At 37.3% G+C, this 20,381-nt stretch overlaps 1 protein-coding gene across 7 annotated transcripts in view; it reads left to right on the top strand.

Annotated features, from left to right (window-relative positions):
• The window catches only part of cep162 (centrosomal protein 162), a 122,136-nt gene that overhangs the window by 66,260 nt on the left and 35,495 nt on the right, over positions 1 to 20,381 (top strand). For all 7 annotated transcript variants that reach the window (XM_072553333.1, XM_072553314.1, XM_072553295.1 and 4 more), the window contains 6 exons: positions 158 to 289; positions 6,848 to 6,960; positions 9,438 to 9,552; positions 16,994 to 17,120; positions 18,477 to 18,640; positions 20,010 to 20,114. In XM_072553333.1, coding sequence (XP_072409434.1) covers positions 158 to 289; positions 6,848 to 6,960; positions 9,438 to 9,552; positions 16,994 to 17,120; positions 18,477 to 18,640; positions 20,010 to 20,114 — 756 coding nt within the window. The remainder of the gene's footprint in view (positions 1 to 157; positions 290 to 6,847; positions 6,961 to 9,437; positions 9,553 to 16,993; positions 17,121 to 18,476; positions 18,641 to 20,009; positions 20,115 to 20,381) is intronic.

Raw genomic sequence — 20,381 nt, 5'->3', positions numbered from 1 at the left:
ATTATCCTTCACAATGGTTCCCAAGCTATATATAAAATCATGATTTACATACTTACTTAAATGAAATTCTATATCCAGGTCTATCACCATCTGTTATCATACCTGCAGAAGAGTTTCTCTTTTAAAATAATTTAGTAATGCATTTTTTTTCTTAAAGTTGCACAGCTTGGAAGCAAACAGGAAGAAATTAATATTTGGAGGACCATTGGATCCTGTGACTGAAGAAAAGCTAAAATTAATTGAAAAGGAAGTTCAGGAACAAGAAACTCTAATTCAAGGATACCACCAGGTATTGGAACAAAGACGTTGGATTCTCCACTTTCCAAGGAGTGTATCAGTGTTTTATTTTGGTTGTTAAGTAGTAAAATCAGTCAGCTTTATTTTTTCAATATTTTCCTATGTTTTGTGCATGGAGTTTTCTTATCTACTGCATTTGACTGTCAAGCTTGACTTCATACTTTAGCTTTTATCTTGTCTAATTTCTTTATTCAAAATCAAACTGCATGAGACCTTCGTCCCAGCTTAAATTTTCTCCCCAGTAATATTTCAGTAAAAGATACAACACAGTCACTGCCAAGTTATTTTTGGGTGTCAGATGGCAGCCAATCTTTGCTCTTGCTAATCTTTCAGGTGAATTGCATTCATAATATTGTGGTCATTCATCAATTGAATATTTTTGCTATGATCCCATACCAGACAGAAAGTTAAGTTACAATTGTTTTAAAAATACACAAAATGTGAGATCCTAGGTACTTACTACAATAATAAAGCCACAAAATTCCATGATTTAAAAAAAACAAATTTCACTGTACCAAGTTTGAACAGTAATACAATCTAACATCTAGTTAGAATTAACTTCAGTAAATACGGGTAGCAGACACATACTCCACAGAGTACATCAAGAAATATATACAGTCAAGATCAGTTTCCCCCTGAGATTTCTCTATAACTCATTTCACCCAGATTTAGGGACACTATGGGCCAAGTCTAATTTAAAATGCATGACAATTCCGATTTCTTCTCTTGCAATTATCTAACTTTAAAACTTGCTGAAAAACTCTTCTGCCACTGATTACCTCAATGACAGCTCAAGTTCTGGTCCTTCCTCCCTTCCTACAACTATACTCTTCTGCATTCTTGAATCTGCACTCACTCAAAAACACAATTGCTTTTTTCAACAACAGCTAGCTTCACCAAGCTATATTTCTGTATCGTATTTCTCCGAGCTCTAATGTTTCTTTACTGCATGAATCGAAACTACTTGTGGTTTTTCTTCACCTTTTCTCTCCTCTATCATGAACACAGCTTCTTCTGAGTCCACACAGTTGCCAGATCTTTTCTTGTCAGCCCTTCCGCAGCTCTTGGCTGCACCTCGTGGCTCCCTTGCTATTTCCTGCATTCTGGCATTCAAAATCTGTGCCTTTTTCAGTATGGAGCATCCCTTCTCTTCTCCTAAGTACCTGATTGACAAGGAGCCCAAATGGTATTAATCTTTAGCTGGTGGTGAACCTGTGGAATTCTCCACCACAAAAGGCTATGGAAGCTAAGTCTGTGACTGTTCCGTTGAATTGATTAGAATTTAATAGAGTTGAAAGTGACCTATTCAAAACTGCAAAAAGCTCCAGACTTTTCCAGGCAGTATTGAATGTAATTAATATTTTGTAAGTCAAATATAGAAACTCCTTGGAACTTTCTATTCTTTTAACATTACTATTTTCACAGATTGCTATTTTTCACAGCACAAATTAATATCAAAAGATTTCATCACCATTTCCATTTATATCATCAGCTTTTGGAGATTTCAGTGGTGTACATTTTAGCTTTTAAAACTTTATTTCCTTTGTTAATGCAGTATTCAGGTATAAACACCAATTACATCCATAGCGCTCCATTCTGTTCCAAAGGTCAATTCAGGATGCACACAGGTCTTTGGATTCTTTATAACAGATATGATTACCAAGAATAAATCAATATGCTCCAAATCTAACTCATCACAACCAAATCTCTGTTTCCTTGAGTTGTCTAAATTTACCCTAAGCCTAGATATTCCTAGCTAGAACGCCAAGCTACAGGAAACAAAACAGATGAATAGAGCAAAATCTAATGCATACTGAGTGGCAATCAGAGATAGTTTGAATTACTCTTGTATTTTGGAAAGCATTGCATGATGAAAAGTCAGTGAGAGTTTTGATTTTTGCAGATATCTGACATCATTGTTATTTAAAGTTTGGGAGAAGATTTGTAGCTCGGGTGCTCGTTGTTGTGGTTCTGTTCGCCGAGCTGGGAATTTGTGTTGCAAATGTTTCGTCCCCTGTCGAGGTGACATCCTCAGTGCTTGGGAGCCTCTTGTGAAGCGCTTCTGTGATCTTTCCTCCAGCATTTAAAGTGGCTTGTCTCTGCCGCTTCCGGTTGTCAGTTCCAGCTGTCCCCTGCAGTGGCCTGTATATTGGGTCCAGGTCAATGTGTTTGTTGATAGAATCTGTGGATGAGTGCCATGCCTCTAGGAATTCCCTGGCTGTTCTCTGTTTGTCTTGCCCTATAATAGTAGTGTTGTCCCAGTCGAATTCATGTTGCTTGTCATCTGCATGTGTGGCTACTAAGGATAGCTGGTCGTGTTGTTTCGTGGCACTGCTTGCATGGGATTTTGTATACTACATTGGTTTTGCTCATGCTGGGTATCGGGTCCTTCGTTCTGGTGAGTTGTTGTCTGAGAGTGGCTGTTGGTTTGTGTGCTGTTATGAGTCCTAGTGGTCGCAGTAGTCTGGCTGTCAGTTCGGAAATGCTCCTGATGTATGGTAGTGTGGTTAGTCCTTTGGGTTACGGCATGTCCTCGTTCCGTTGTCTTTCCCTGAGGCATCTGTTGATGAAATTGCGCGGGTATCCGTTTTTGGCAAATACATTGTATAGGTGTTCTTCTTCCTCTTTGACAAGAGATGGAGTCAACTCGGCCTGTATTCACTGGAATTTAAAAGAATAAGAAGTGATCTCATTGAATCTTGTGAAGTTCTAACATGGCTGGACAGACCCGATGTAGGAATGATGTTTTTTGCTGGCTAGGATCTGTAGAACAAGGGGTCATGGTCTCAGAATATAAGATGGCCCTTTACCGACATGAGAAGAAACATCTTTTCTCAGTTGGTGGTGAAGCTATCGAAGCCAATATGGTGAATATTCCTAAGAAAGAAATAGATAAATTTCTGAACACTAAAGTTATCCAGGGTTATGGCGAGAGTATGACTATGGCGTTGCGATCAAGAATTTACTATGGTCATAATTGCTTCAGTGCAGTATGTACTATCACAAAGATGCAGTGCAGAAATTCACCAGGACTCCTTAAACAGCACCTAAACAAAACACATGAACACTACCATCAAGAAGGACAAGGGTAGCAGATACATGGGAACACCAAATATAGCTTCCCCTCCAAGCCACTCGTCATCCTGCCTCAGAAATATAGTGCAGTTCCTTCAGTATGCTGGAACAAAATTCTGGAACTTGCTGCCTAATGGCATTGTGGGTATACCTAAAAATAGACAGTTCAAGCGGTAGCTAACCACCATCATCTCAAGGGCAACTGGGAATGGGCAATCAATATTGACCCCGCCATTGACACCCACATCTCTTGAATTAATAAAAAAAGTTAATGATAGTGCAGGTTTGATGGGCTGAATGACCATATCCTGCAAAAAATCAAAAGAAGTATGGATGCTGTAAATCAGAGGCAAAAATAGAAATTGCTGGGAAAATTAAATCGGTCTGGCAGCATCTGTGGAGAAAAATCACACTTAACATTTAAGGTCAAATGACCCATCCTCAGAACAGCAATTTCTGTTTTTGGACCTAACCCTGCTCCTATTTTTCATGTTTCTAATAGTCATAGAGTCATACAGCACAGAAACAGACCCTTCAGCCCAACCAGTCCTTGCCAAACATAATCCCAAATTATGCTAGTCCCACCTGCCTGCTCCTGGTTTATATCCCTCCAAACCTTTCTTATTCATGTATCTATCCAAATATCTTTTAAGCATTGTAACCATACCTGCATCCACCATTTCCTGAGGAAGTTCATTCCACACACAAACCACCCTCTGTGTAAAACATTTGTCTCTTAAGTCTCTCTCCTCTCACCTTAAAAATGTGTTCCTTAGTCCTGAAATTCCCCATCTTAGGGATAAGATAACTACCATCAACTTTATCTATACCTGTCAAGTTTTATAAACTTCTATGAGGTTGCCTCTCAGGTGAAGAAAATTCCCATTCTATCCAGTTTTTCTTTATAACTCAAATCTTTCATACCCTGCAACTCCTCTGAATCCTCTCCAGCTGAGTAATATCTTTCCTTTAACTGGGCGACCAGAACTGGACACAGTAATCCAGAAGAGGCTTCATCAACACCCTGTACAATCTCAACATGCCGTCCCAACTCATAAATTTAAAGGACTGAACAATGAAGACAAGTGTGCTAATCGTCTTTTAGACCTCAAAAGATTATGTAGATGAATCTCTCTGTACTTAGAATTATGTAGCTAGATCTCTCTGTTCTATAACACTACTCAAGGCCCTACTGTATAAGCCTTACCCTTGTTTGTTGTACCCAAATGTAATACCTTGCATTTATCCAGATTGAACTCCATCTGCCATTTTTTCAGCCCATTGACCCGTTTTATCAAGTTCCCTTTGTAATCTTAGATAATCTTCTTCACTATCTACAATGCCACCAAATTTGTTGTCATCTGCAAACTTGCTAACATGCCCTCTATATTCTCATCCAAATCATTTACATAAATGACAAACAAAAGAGCCCATCCCTCTGGAACACTGCTTGGAACAGGCGTCCAGTTCGAAAAGCAACTCTCCATCGTTATTCTCTGTCTCCTGCCAATTATGTTTCTAATTATCTCATTACTGTCCATAGGATTTCACTGTGCACACATTACCTGTTGCATTTCCTACATTACAACAATGACTACACTTTTGAAGGTGTTTTATTGAGTTTTTAATATGTTCAGACTGTTGAGCATATGATCTTTACATTCGCTACAATGAAGGAACAGAATAAACTGAATGGAACTTCTGATCATCTCTATGGCAGAAAAGAAAACCTTGTTAATATTAAAATACTTGAACTCTGGTAAAATAAAGATAAAGCAGCCCTATTCAAAAATAGTTGTTATGGACTAGGCCAGACCACTCAAAACATTCTTAAGCAGGCAGCCCTAGACCTAACTTTGCAATTTGTTTCGGTAAGTGTGCAGTGAAAATTACCCGCAGTAAGATAACTAGATTGAATACTAGATTTTAAAACAGACAAAAAACGTATTCACAAAATTACACAATGAAATACAAAGAACAGAATAAAGAACTCAGCCTATCCAGTTAGACTTAATTATGCTGTTCTGAATACACACAACAGTCCCAATAAGCAAACTTCCTTTAAGAACCAGTATAAATTGAACACATGCTTACAGGTTGAAGTTGAAGGGCAGAAAAGAGGTAGAGTTTCCACACAGCTCCCTGTTGAACTTCCCAGTTCAAAACTGAACTAAAACTGCTCAGCTCAGCTAAAGAGCTGACAACCCCCCTTTCATTATACAGGTTACTTCTAAAACATGACCACTTTGGCCTGAAGTCTCATCTGTTTACATATAAACAAAAGGCCTCTCAAAATCCTTTTCACCTCTGTACCAAACCAGGCTGATCGGAGCCCAGCCCAGTTTATTGCCCCTCTGAAAAAAAATCAAGGACAGACTGTCCTTTAGCTAAGGAACAGCTGTTAGAAAAGAAGGAACTAGCTTTGTGACATAGTCACTGTAAAATTTGTGTGAGGGATATTATATTCTGATTCTTCAGTACTATTTTAATGTTAAATTTCATGGGGCTGAAGAGGATGCAGGTTGAAAAATATTCTTTTTCCTGTCTTTATTAGTCAGTGTGATGGTCACAAATGTCTTTAATTCTGTCAATTTGCTTCATAAGATCCCAGCCGACACTGCTGAACAGAACTGACTAGAGGAGGTTTTGAAGTCACAAAGAGGGGCAGGACCCTGAGTAGTATTGTAGAACAGAAAGACCTAAGGGTTTAAGTCCATAATTCTTTGAAATTTGCATCACAGGTAGACAGGGTGGTTAAGAAGGTGTTTCGCATGCTTGCCTTCATTGCTCACACCTATGAGTATAGGAGTTAGGATATCATGCTGAGGCTGTATAGGGTATTGATGAAGTTTTTTCTGGAGTACTGTGTGCACTTCTGATCACACTGTTATATTATCAAAGGATATTCTTAAACTAGAGAGGGTTCAGAAAAGATTTACTGGGATGTTGTCAGGAATGGAGGGTTTGAATTATATAGATAGGCTGGGGCTTTTTTCACTGGAGCATAGGAGGTTGGGGGGTGACCTTAGAGAGATTTATAAAATCGTTACGGGCCAAGATAAGGTGAATAGCAAAAATCTACTGGCGCCGGAGTTCAAAACTTGGGGGCATATTTTTAAATTAAGAGGAGAAAAATGTAAAATGGACATGAGGGACATCTTTTCTTTACACTGAGATTGGTTCATGTGTGGAATGAATTGCCAGAGGAAGTGGTAGATGCAGGTACAGTTACAACATTTAAAAGACATTTGGATAAGTACATGAATAGGAAAGGTTTGGAGGGGTATGGGCGAAACACAGGCAGGTGATACTATTCTAGTTCGGGCATGTCTTTTTTTTAGCTAATGTTTGAGATGTCAACAGGAAAGCTGTGTTTTCTTTCTAGGACTAGTATTCTTGGTATTTATAACTACAGATTATTTGATGTAACATGAATGTATTCTGTTAGTGGATTTAAGAACATTTATCATTTCAGGAAAATGAAAGACTTTACTCGCAGGTGAAAGAGCTTCAGGTTCTTAAAAAGAGAAATGAAGAGAAAATGTTCACAGAAACTCAACACTTGATGGCAGAAATACGTCGACTCAAGTAAAGCTTTTAAATATGCTTTTTCGAAAAGTTCATGTTTGCATTGATGCTCCCAATTAGAGAATGACTTTAAATAAAGCAATAAACTGAAATTCTTCTGATTACTAACAGCACAATTCCCTGTATTTATCGTTGCAGTTAAATCATTTGAAAAGTAGATAATTGCTATTGAAAGCCATTGCAAGTTGCCCTCCCCATGCATTTTTTGGAGATGACATTATCTGCTTCATATCTTTCTATTATTTGATATTTACATAGCTAATTATTCTGTGCCCTTTCACTTCCTATAATGAGTATTTTGTTAAAATGGTAAGACCGCATTCACAAATTAAATGCAGTTTTCTTAAGAACAAAAAGATTTTTAAAATGTTTATTTTTACAGTGTGGTGTTTTATACAAGCCTTTGGAAATGGATACTGACACAAAAGCAAATCTGTTGTTTTTAAAAAGTTAAAAGATGACAAAATGCCAATATCCACATGCTGAAAAGTGACATTGCTTTGTGCTTAAATTATTAGAATTTGTTTGTTGAATCTTGTGATGTGATCTGTTGAGGCAGATACTTATTACTTGGCCCTGGTTACCCTGATTTCCAACTGCTGACAACAGCATTTGACAACTTTTGATTCAACTATATTAATGTGGGTCTGGAACCATTTTTCTTACGTACAAGATACATTTCTTACCTTCATTCCTTTTAAAGAAGCTAGGGAACTAACTGGGCTTTTATAACAATAGAAAGTGATGATGCCAGCTTCTTGATCTCTTACTGATACTGCTTTTTATTCCCAGATCTCTTTAAGCTAAATTTAAATTTTGAAAACACCAGGGTGGGAGTTGATCTTTCACTCTCAAGATTGAGGCGGTTATGTTAAACATGTATTAGATACTCGTTCAACCTCAGTTGAAGCATTGCATCCAATTCTTCTCCAGGAAGAATGTGAAGACATAATGCAGAAAAAGTTTCCAAGAATGGCTCCAAACCCAAAAATATTTTCCATTGTGAAGACTGTTTGGAGAAGTGAAAACAGTTTTCCTAGGAAAAGTGAATGCTGAGACATCTAACAATAGTTTTCAAAATTGCAGGAGTACTGGACAGGATAAGCAAAAAGAAAAAAAAAGTGAAAGGATCAATACCAATTTAAAGTAATTAGTAAAAGTCTCAAAAGTATATGAGGAAAACCTTTCTTATCTAAGTGGTTAGGGTTTAGAATGCACTGAGTATGTGGCGGAGGCAGGTTCAATTGAGCAACTCAAAAGGAATTAGACATTTATTTGAAAAGGGACAAAGTGCAGGGTTACAGGGAGACCGCTGGAGAACAACACTGAGTTGCTCATTTGGAAAGCTGGAAGAGACACTGCACTGCATTATAGTCTCCTGATTATGTTGAATTCAACAGTACTTTGTTACTTCTGTTTGTTCAAATTTTTGAAAATACCGAAGGATAGAAATTCACTCAGATATTGATGCAATGCAGCCAATATCAGCCCGTTACAGGCAACATGTGATATTCAGTTCCAAGCATTATATACAATTACCTGTTTTGTGCTATCACCTGGGACAAACAAACTTTGAAATAGGAGGTGGAGTCAGTCATTCAGCCATCAAGCCTGTTCCACTATTCAGCAGGATCATGACGGATCATCTACCTCAATGCCATAATTGCACTCATTCTCTATGCCATTTAACATCTATGCATTTATTTCTTGAATATAATCATTAACTTGATATCCACTGCCTTTTGTTGTAGAAAACTCCATAGGCTCACCACCCTCTGTGAAACACCAGGCTTATGGTGTGAAAGAATTACTTTGCTTTTGCTTTGCAGATATCATCCATGGTTCAGTTGATTGCAGTTTTTCCTTTCTCAATCAGAACGTTGTGGTTTCAAGTCTTATTTCAGAATCTGCCCAAACATCAAAGCTGATACTTCAGTGCAGCACTGAGTGAGTGCTGTACTTTCAGATGAGACAGTAAAATGATCTAACCTTGAAGATAGCCATAAAGATCCTCTGGCAGTATTTTAAGGAAGAGCAGGGCGCTATCCCCCTACTATTTTAATTAATATTTAGCTCTGAATTAACATTATAATTTCAACTCTTATGGTCATTATCACTTGGTGTTTGGAACTTGCTGTAAGCAAATTAGTTTCAATACTTCTTGCAGTACAACAATGACTACATTTCTAGAGGACTTAGCTTGAATGAACTATAACCTTGAAAGGTGTGAAATAAATGTAAGTTTTTATTTTTCTGTTTATATTATGTATCAAAACACTTCATCCTGTTTTTGCATTATGTGGAATATATTGGATTCTGGAAAGTCACAGTATGTGTGCACAAATTGACAGTTTTTTTAGTTAAAAATGGCTACATTTTTAAAAATTGTTTTAATACAAAGGAGTACGTTATTTATTTAATTTCAAGTTTGCATTTTGAAAATCAAAATGTAATTGTTTTGCCTTTTTCCTCATTAGGGAGCATTCAGAGAAGGATAATATGAAGCAAGTATCAGTCCATGATGTGCAGTTGACTGAACAAGTTAAAGATCAGAATATTACTGATTTGCTTTCACAATTGAGAGTAAAACAGGCAAGTACATGTCATAGAGTCATACATCAAAGAAACAGCCCTTTGTCCCACCATGTCTATGCCAACTAACAAGCACCAAACTTCACTAATCCTAATTACCAGCCCCACAGTCTCATGCACTTAATCCTTACCTTAAACATATGCCCTCTGGTCTTCAACACATCTACCATTGGGAAAATATTTTCATGATCTACTCTGACTGTGCCTGTCATAATTTTGGATACCTTTTAATCAGATCCTGTCACTCACCTCCTCCACTCCAATGAAGACAAACACAAACTAATCAGTCCCTCTTCATCACTGAGACATTTTATGGGAATCTCCTCTGCACCCTCTGCAGTGCAATCGAATCCTTCAAATAATGTGGCAACCAGAACTGCAAGAGGCATTCCATCTATGGCTTAATCAATGTTTTATAAAGTTGTATCAAGACTTTGTTGCTCCTTTATTCTACACTATAGCTAATGAAGGCAAGCATCCCATACTCCTCCATCATCCCCCTGCCTACCTTATCTGACATTTTCAAGTATCTAAGGACTTGCATACCAAGGTCCTTTTGTTTGTCAATCCTCCCTAGGGATCTACCATTCACTGTGTATATTCTTCGCTCATTGGACATCTAAATATCAAAATATTTCGTCACCTTTTCAATTATATTTGTCAGACAGAATCTCCCTTTAACAAATCTGTACGAACAATTCTGCCTTTCCAAGAGTTGATTAATTCCATTGCTCAGAATTTTTTTCCAACAATTTCCCTACTACTGATATCAGACCAACTGATCTCTAATTACTTGGTCTACCCTTGCTGCTCTTCTTGAGCAAAGGAGTAACAATAGCTACCTTCCTGTCATCTGGCACTTGACCTGTGGCCGGTGAAGTATTACATAAATCCCCACAAAAATCTCACTTGCCTCCCATAGCATCATGGAGTACATGCCATCAGGTTCTGGGTATTTACGCACCTTTTATGCCCACCAAAACATCTAATGTCTCCTCATTACTAATGTTAACATGTTCTAGAATCTCACCATCCCAACTGAAATGCTTGGCTGCAATGTCTTTCTCGTTTGTGAACACAGATGAGAAATATTCATTAGTGAGTTTTGAGAAGATTTGTAGTTCAGGTTGAGGTTCTGGATGTAGGTTTGCTCATTGAGCTAGAAGGTTCCAACAAATGAAGCTGCATTAGAACATTATTTCAATGAATCACCACACATTGCAGCACAGAGGAACTACACAGAGCAGAGGAAAATCATCTACACAGTGTATTAAAAAAGAATGTGTACCCAATGAACACAGTCCGCTGATTTCTCAGCAACAAACCCCAACAAGCAGACAAAACACGCCCAGAAACCCTAGCCACCGTCCCCTACACCAAAGACATCTCGGAAATGACTGCCAGACTACTCAAACCTCTTGGCATCGTGATAGCCTACAAACCCACCAACATACTAAAACAGCAGCTAATGAACTTGAAAGACTCTGTACAGACAACAAGCAAAACTAATGTCATTTACAAAATACCTTGCAAGAACTGTAACAAACACTACATTGGACAAACAGGCAGAAAACTAACCACCAGGCAACATGAACTTCAACGAGCCACAAAACGACATGACCACTCTCATTAGTATCCATATGTACAGATGAGGAAGGACATCACTTTGACTGGGACAACACATCTCTCCTAGGACAAGCCAAACAAGACACACGAGAATTCCTAGAAGCATGGCATTCCAACTGGAACTCTATCAATAAACACATTGACTTGGAACCCATTTACCACCTCCTGAGAAAATTAACAGGAAATGACATCACCCACCCAAGGAAATCTAAACACATAAATAGAAAGCGGGCCATGCTACCGATGCCTCATCCAGAGGCTCACTGAAGATGTTACCTAGTATAGTGATGAAACGTCTAAACATGAACCGTCTAGCTCAGTCAGCAAACCTATATTGAGAAGTATTCATTTCAGACTTCACTCATGTCCTCCGGCTCCAGGCACAGGTTGCTTCTTTGGTCTCTAGTTGGTCCCATTTTTTCCCTGGTAATTTTTTTTATTCTTAATATGCTTATAAAAAGCCTTTGGATTTTCCTTCATTCCATCTCCAAAAATATTTCATGGCTGTCTTTGTCCACGTAATTTTTTTTTTAAGCTGCCTATGTTTTCAATGGCCTCCCCTGTTTTGATGTATGTTTCCTTCTTTGTCTTTATCAAACTCCTTTGACATCCAGAAGCAAAAACTGAAATTGGTGGGAAAACTCAGCAGATCTAGCAGCATCTGTGGAAAGAAAGCAGAGTTAGTGTTTTGGGTCCAGAGAAGAAGAGTCACTTGACCCGTAACGTTAACTCTGCTTTCTGTCCACAGATTCTGCCAGAGGTGAGTTTTTCCACCAATTTTTATTTTTGTTTCTGATTTCCAGCAGCTGCAGTTTTTTTTAATTGTCTTTTTTCCCTTGACACCCTGGATTCCCTAGACCTGCTGCCCTTGCCTTTCACTCTTAAAGGAACAATGTGGTCCTGACTTGACACTATGCTACATTTAAAAGATTCCACTTTCCAAATGTAGACTTACTTGTAAATGACTGCTCCCAGTCTATGTTTGCTACATCCTGTGTAATGATATTTAAATCAGTTAGATATTTAACTTCTACTTTATCCTTTTCCATAATGACTTTGAAACTTACAGAGTTATGGTCACTATCTCTAAATTGCTTGTCCACTGAAATGTCAACTACTTGACTGGCTACGTTCCCTAGGATTAGATTAAGCACTGCCCCGTCTCTAGTAGGATTGTCTATGGACTAGCACAAAAACCTCTCCAGATGCACTTTAATCCTTTAATATTAAGGTGATTCCAGTTAATGTTAATAAAGTTGAAATCTCTTCCAAATGTAACCCTGTTTCTCTCATATCTTTCAGTGATTTGCCTACATATCTGCTCCTCTATTTCTCCCTGACTGTTGGGAAGCCTGTAGTATAATACCACCAAAGTAATCCTGTTTTTATTATTTCTAAGCTCTACTCAGATGGCCTCATTTGAAGACCTTTCTAGGACACCCTCCCTCATTACTGTAGTGATGGTTTCCTTTATCAATAATGCAATGCTCCCACCTATTTCAGATTGCACACCCCCACCCCCAACCACTGTGCCTGAAACTTCTTTACCTTGGAATGTTGAGCTGCCAGTCCTGTCCTTCCTTTAACTGTGTCTCAGTAATTTCAACAGTATCATATTCCTACATGCCAATCAATACTGTATGTTCATATGACTTACCAGTCCTTGCATTCAGATACAGTTTGGCTTTCTGCACCTCCCAAATGCTTTATTTTGTCCATGTCTTCACCACCTACTGAACTGTCTCAAAGGATGGTGTACATTTTCACCATCAAGTATGTAAAGTATCTTATTTCTAATGTTCTAAAGTATGAAGTGATGTATATTTTTGTAATTTCTATCTTACAACATTTGAAAAAGCTGTTGTACTATAGACCCTAATATCCATACAGCAGCTGTACATCAACATAAACAGAGATGCAACACTAATGCTCATTGGATTGAAGAGTGGAGGATGACAAACCTCAAACCATGACAAAAAGATCAGAAAGTTAGTTACAGATTTTTAAAAACGTATTCATGGGATGTGGAGGTCACTGGCTGGTCACTTATAGAGCCCCTCCCCCAACTGCTCTCAGGAGACTTGATCACAGGGTTGTGGATCTGGAGTCATATGTAGGTCATACCAGATAAGGATGTCAATTTTTTTTTCTTTAAAGGGTACTCATGAACCCGATTGTATTCAGACTTCACCATTTGCCTTGGTGGGATCCAGTGATACTACCACTATCCCACTGTCACCTCCTCCTCCTGCTGTTGGCGTCTAAGGGGCTTAGATTCTCCTCTGTTATAAATTATAATTGTCTGTGAGAGACAATTTAAAGTTTTTGTTTAAAAAATCTTTTAGGAGTCTGAGGCACAGATCTGAATAAAATTCCACAAGTGAGCTCCGCAACCAATGTTTGGCAAGTGGATGTGTCTTATTTCAAAAGATATATCTTTGGTAGGAAGCTCTAAAATTGGAAATATGGTAACTACTAAATGTAAAAAGGCTTTTCCAATTTGGTTTCCAGTTATTTTCAGTTGAATAAGATGAAGTTGAATTAAAATTGCTTGAATTCTACCTTTTATCCTAATTCTAGAACTTGTGTGCACAACTTAGTACTTTTCTGGCATCCTAAATAGGACGTGTTTAAAATAAAAAATAATTTAAAAGCTGTGCTATTATTCATGTCATTTGTCTTTCAAGGAACCACTTGTTTCCTATTATGAACGCTATGGACAAATTTCAGAGTCTCTGTTCTCCTACAGTTTATTGTATTTACAATGGTATGTTGTCACTTTTAATGCTGCATCAAAAAGCACAGCTCCATTAATGTTTATGATTAGCATTCCAGTTTCTAATAGGCTTCAGTATACCGTAAGAATACTTAAGTTGTTATTATTCTAATCTCCTTATTAATTTGAGCTTTGAATTTTATTTTCATTATAGTTTAAACAAAGCTAAATAGGAAGTATATGTCCATCTCAGACCCCTGGTGAGAGCTGTTTTGTAAGCAAATGAATAGGAATTTAAAGTTCTTCAATTTGGTCACATTTCAAAAAATTCTGTAAGTTATCTTTGAAACATTGATTAAACAGCTGTAACTTTTTAAAATTTGCATTACATTCTCTTGGTCAGAATCAGTTTTCTACCTCTGTGTTATGCTAGTCTCTTTATTAAAAGGCACACAGGATAGACTGTATTGCAGTGACCATAACCATAATGCCATAGGAAGTAGGTACAGGAGTAGTCCAATGCCTCCTCGAACTAGCTCCGTCACTCGCGAATAGTTCATGGCTGATACAACACTGCTTACAACCACTGTCTGCTTTCTCCTCGTAACTCTTGATTCCCCTGATGATCAAGATTCTATCTCTGTCATTCCTAAATACACTCACGGACTCTGCCTCCACAGTTCTATGTGACTCCCATCTCTCTCTAATTGAAGAAATTCCTCCTCAACCCTGTATTAAATTGGCACCCCTTTATTCTGAGAGTAGGCCTTCTGGTCCTAGACTCTCCCATAAGGAGAAACATCCTTTCAGCATTTACCTGGTCAAGACCCTTAAGAATTCTATATGTTTGAATAGGATCATCCCTCTTTCTTCTGAACTCCAGTGAGTAGAGTCCCAATGTGTTTAACCTTTGTTCATAAGACAATTCTTCCTTACCAGGGATCATCCTCATGAACCTTTCTCTGAATTGCCTCCACCGAAATGATATTCTTCATTAAACCAGGGCATCAAAACTATCACCGTACTATAATGTGTGTTTCTTCAACATTAATTGGCTTTAACATGATTGAAGTATTTCGACCATTATTTGAAGAATGCAAACTTTCTTTACCTGTATTGGCTATAACATGATTCTGGCCCCATTAGTTTAAATGGTGCAGCTATTGTATGACTTTCTTATAATGCCAGATCGCACCAGAATGGAACTATTGCTTTATATCAGAACCAACTGTGCTCCAGATGTAGTCTCACCCTCACCTTGTACAGTTGCAGTAAGGTTTCCTGACCCTTTTACTCAAGCCTCTGTGGAAAAAAAGGTCAACATTCCATTAACCTTCCTGATCTCTCCTCACTTGTGTGCTAGCTTTGTGTTTTGTACACAAGTACTCAAAGTCCCTTTGTATTGCAGCTTTCTTCGATTTTTTTTCCATTCAAATATTATTCTGTTCTATTGTTCTCCATTCCTTCCAAAATGGACGACTTCGCATTTTTCAAAATTTTGCTACAATTACCAACTTATTGACCACTTACTTAACCTATCAATATCTCTCTGTAAACTGTATAACTTTTGAAATCTGCCTTTCTCCCTTTTTGTGTTGTCTACAAATTTAGTTGCAGTACATTTGATTTCTTCCTCAAAGTCTTTAATATATATAGTAAACATTTGCAGTCCCAGCCCTGATACCTGTGGAACCCTACTGGTTACAGGGTGTCAACCCGGAAAAGCACCCTTTCTCCACACTGGTTCCATCCATTAGCCAATTCTGTATCTCTGCCATTATATTACCTCCATTACCCTGGGGCTCTTAGAATTTAAGTTTTTGTGATGAACCTTGTCAAAATCTAAACACAATGCACCTACTAATTCCCCTCTATCCACTCTGGTTGAGACTACCTAAAAAGAACTAAAGAATTAGTCAGACAAAATTTCTTTTCATGAAGCCATACTGACTCTGCTTGATTAGATAATGATTTTCCAAATGCGCTGCTGCTTCCTTAATAATTGATTACAATGTTTTTCCAACAATATGTGTCAGGCTATTCAGTCTATAGTAAATAGATGTTTGCCTCCCTCCCTTTTTAAATAGGGATGTCACAGTGGCAGGTTTTCAATCCTCTGGTACTTGTCGAGAATCCAAGGATCAGTGCACCCATTATCTCTATAGCTACTTATTTTCGGGTCCTAAGATGAAAGCTGTCTGAGCCAGGGGGCCTTATCTGTCTTTAGTCCTATTAGTTTCTTTAATACAACTTCTCTAGTGATGATCATGGTGCTTAATTCCTGTCCTGTAGTCTGTAGTATTAATGGGATGTTCAAAGTATTTACCACTGTAAATACTGATGTAAAACATCTAACTCCTCTACCATTTCCTTGTTACCCATAGCTATCTCCCCAGATTCATTTTCTAAGGGATCTATAGACGCTTTGGTCTCACTTCCTTTTTTACATATTTAAAGAAACTCCTGTTGTCTGGTTTTACATTCCTCACGAATTTGACATTGAGTTGATTTACTCTCTCTCTCTTTCTTTCTGTCTGTCTCCCCCTCTTGTCTATTGTCTTTTTAGTCAACCTTTGCTGGATTCTGAATTTATCCCAGTCTTCAGGGCTGTCACTGAATTTTATCTCCTTCTATGCTTTTTCTTTCAAGTTGTTTTTTTCAACTTAATACTCTCCTAAACTTCCTTGGTTAGACATGATTCATTTATCACTCTCTTAAAATATTTCCTCCTTACTGGAATATATTTTTGCTGAGAATCAAGAATTACCTCTTTAAACATCTGCTACTGCTTGCTTACTGTCCTTCCTGCTCATGTATCTGCCTAGTCCACATTAGCTAACTCTAACCTCATTTCATTGCAATTCCCTTATTTAAGCTAAACAGGGATCTGCTTGGTTGCCAGTATTCTGTTTTGTGCCTTTGGAAAGATCTTTCATTTTACTGGACTCTGTTTTTATTTTCTGCTGCCTCCTGGATGAAGCACCCTGTTTTGACAAGTTGTATCCTAATTATTCCTGGCTAATGACTGATTTTCAAGAAAGTCATCTGAACAGGTTCTATCCCTCTTTATTTCAGTTCTTTTCAACTCTCCCCTTTCAGAAAGAAGAGACTAAATATATTGAAGAAATTAAAAAACTAAAACAAGAGAAGCAAGCGTTAATGGTGGACCTGGAAAAGATGTCAAAAGAGTGTAATGTGGCTAAAATGCAACTTACTTATACTTCAGGTAAGTTGTGCAGTTTGACCTCATGAAGGCAATTTACATTTTGTTGAAACTATGGAGTTGAACTTATCAACTTGTACTCTTTCATGCATTACGTGGATTTTAGACTAGAAAAGGCAGTCCATCCATCTTAATTTTTCCGTACACATCTTCACATTTTTCCAGTTGCAGTATCCAGCTGTTCACGCCACCTGATGAAGGAGCAGCACTTCGAAAACATGTGATTTCAAATAAACCTGTTGGACTATAACCTGGTATCATTTGGCTCCTGAAATATTTGGTGAACAGATTGTTGAAAGAAAAAAATTCATTAATAATTTAAAATTAATTGATTTCAGCACATTGTGTGATATCAGTATTCTTACGACACAATTTTGTATAATGTTAAAGACAGCCTACCCTCTCATGGGGCAGGTGTTGCCTGGTCACTGTCAAGTTTCTCTCTACCACAATAGGACAATACCAAATTGCATATAAACAAGGTGTGAATAATAATTAATGCATGCATTTCACTAGTGTTATTCTGCTTTCATTGTTCAAACCTTAGGTGGAAATTGAACCTTTTTCCCCTCTGTTAAGAATCTGATTCCTCTTGCCATGTTTTCTCAACTGATTTGCTGTTGCCCCCATTATTCAGGGGCAGCTAAAATTCTGTCCACACCTTTTTTTGTAAAATGTGTTAATTTCAGTTCAGACATTTTAATTAATTTAGCGTTGGCTTCATGAAACATAGCTAACCTATACGGTCAACTGATTATTACGGCCAGTTTAATTCTGTCTCAATTCCTTTTTAAAAGCATTACAGTCTATTAAAGTTCCAGTACTGGGATAAAATAATGGAAGTCAGAAATAAATAGGCCCTACTGTATCACTATCATAATTTTTTGTCACTTGAATGCGCTCTTCAGCTTTTAAATCTCCATGAGCTATGTGCACAAGCTGATTTTAGACATCAGAGTGCAAACTGAATGCTTCTATTAGTCTGTCTTAAAACTTGCATCTAAACCTTGAACAACATCATTAGATGCTTCACCAAGATAGTTTTTCTTTTAAAATCAATGCTGAATCAAAGATATGGGGTATTTGGCAAAGACTAAACATCAAATAAATACTATTATATCTTAAGAATGGGCAGGATTGTGTGGAAGCAGAAAGCAAAATTTGGAATGAGCCCAGATAAAATAGTCAAGATAAAAATCTTTAATTGAATGAAAACTGGATACTACAATGGGAAAGTGTGATGATGGGACTTGGAAAAATTAAGATGAATGGAGTGTCTTTTCTAACCTAAAAAAGTTTAATTATATATTTTTAAATCACAAGTCATATTCCTGGTTTTTAAGAAGATATTTTATCCAGGTGATAAAGAATTTGAAATGAAAATAATGGAAGAACAGTATAAGCAAGAAATCCAGCGTCTCAACAAAAGGTTACAGTGGTATGCTGAAAACCAGGAGATGTTGGATAAGGATGCATCACGGCTTAAAGCAGCAAATCTAGAAATTGAGAAGCTGAAGGAGCAGGTACTGAATGCATTTAATAGAAATAGATGCAGCTTTATATTTTGGGAAATAGATGCAGCTTTATATTTTGGATAAATACAAATGGACCAGAAGCTAATCTTGAACCTTTTCTTGCTACAGTTTGATTTGAGTATTGAGTGGTTACTGGTGAATTACTTAGGTATCCAAAATCTTAAATTGGTGTCACTTGCAGCTTCACAAGTTGCATTACTGCAAGTATACCTTAAACATAAACTTAATGAATTGCAGTCCCCCCAGTTGCTATTCACTGAACAAATTATGTAGAATAATTATTTATGAGCCAAAAGAAAATGTATTTTATCTCTTTGACAAATGCTTCTCATATCATCAGCTTAAACTGATTGTAGTTTTGTGGCATCCAGGAATTCTTAAAATTGTTGTCATTTATTGAGAAATTCTGTAAACAATAATATTTGAAGCTTAGACAGGTAGTTGGTAGAAGACTGTTACATCAAAATAGAGTCAATTTTTAGGAGACAGTATTGCAAAGAGTCACCATTAAGTAATATGACCTTTCTAAAGTAGCTACATTAATGAGCAGGACAGGCAAAAGCCAAAGTTCAGAATGTTAATCTTGTTTGTGGATGACTTAGTGTTCCTGTAAGATACGTACTGCATTTCTAAGTGCATTCTGAGAAATTACAGAAAAATTATTGCGGCAGTTGCATCTTCATTAAAACTGAAATTTAGGCCAAAAATGTTAAAGTTTTGAATATCTGCAGATTTTCTGATCTAACCCTTTTGGCTGAGCTTTTTATTCCTTTGTGACAGAGGGTAATGGATGTGGACAACTTTCACAATGCACAGTGATTTCATACAACTGAGCAGTTTGATAGGCTGTGTGATTGAGAAAGTACCTTCTTTCCCATATTTTCATCTGACTGTTGAGTACAGAGTTATTTACCTGCAAGGAAAATATTACTTCTTTTCCAGCATCACATGTGTTAACGTAATTATGTCAGAAGAGATTTAATACAAATTAAGTTGTAAGCATGTAGCCATTGACTCGCCATGAACATTGTAATTGGGTTATTCTTACTGCTGCATTTACAAATCACTTTTACTACATCATCAATTAACAAATATCTTTCCTCAACTTCTTTCCACATCCTTACAGTTGCCACCTTTATACCTTCGTCATTAACTCAGCTGAGCAGCTTTTCAGCCAAGTAACATCTGGCTTATCAATACCACATACGCACCTACCTATATTATTTCTTTTCATGGATATGTACTTGTATACAACATGCGTCTAAACTTGGAAATCATTATTCCATTCTGTTCTATCTTTGAAGTGATCAGGTTTCTGAAGTTGTAAAGTTTAACAATATTTCTCTTGCTTCATCAGGTAGAAAAGCTTACTGCTTATTCCAGAGATAAAAATTCGCCTCCTGAGAAACGTGCAAAAGTGAGGGCTCTGGAAGCCAAACGTATTCAGGATCTTGAGCGGCAGGTTTGTATTGTTTTCAACACTAAATTTCAAGTTTCCTTGTTGTTAAATGGCAATATTTAACACAATAGGTTCTATATCATGGCGCAACTCAAAAACTTTGAACTAAGCCAGACATTCATTTCAAAATTGGTTTTATTGGGGTAAGTTTATGAGGGACAGTTTATCATGTGCGTTAAGCTAATTCTGCCACCTACATTCCAGACACTGGTTTTCAGTAGCCCTGGGTTATACATACTGGTGGCTAATGATTCCTTATCTTTGAGTAAA

The sequence above is a fragment of the Chiloscyllium punctatum genome, chromosome 3 (genome assembly GCF_047496795.1).
Source record: "Chiloscyllium punctatum isolate Juve2018m chromosome 3, sChiPun1.3, whole genome shotgun sequence".
Classification (NCBI taxonomy): domain Eukaryota; kingdom Metazoa; phylum Chordata; class Chondrichthyes; order Orectolobiformes; family Hemiscylliidae; genus Chiloscyllium; species Chiloscyllium punctatum.
Note: the sequence above shows the minus strand (reverse complement) of the source record. Positions and strands in the feature narration are given on the sequence as shown.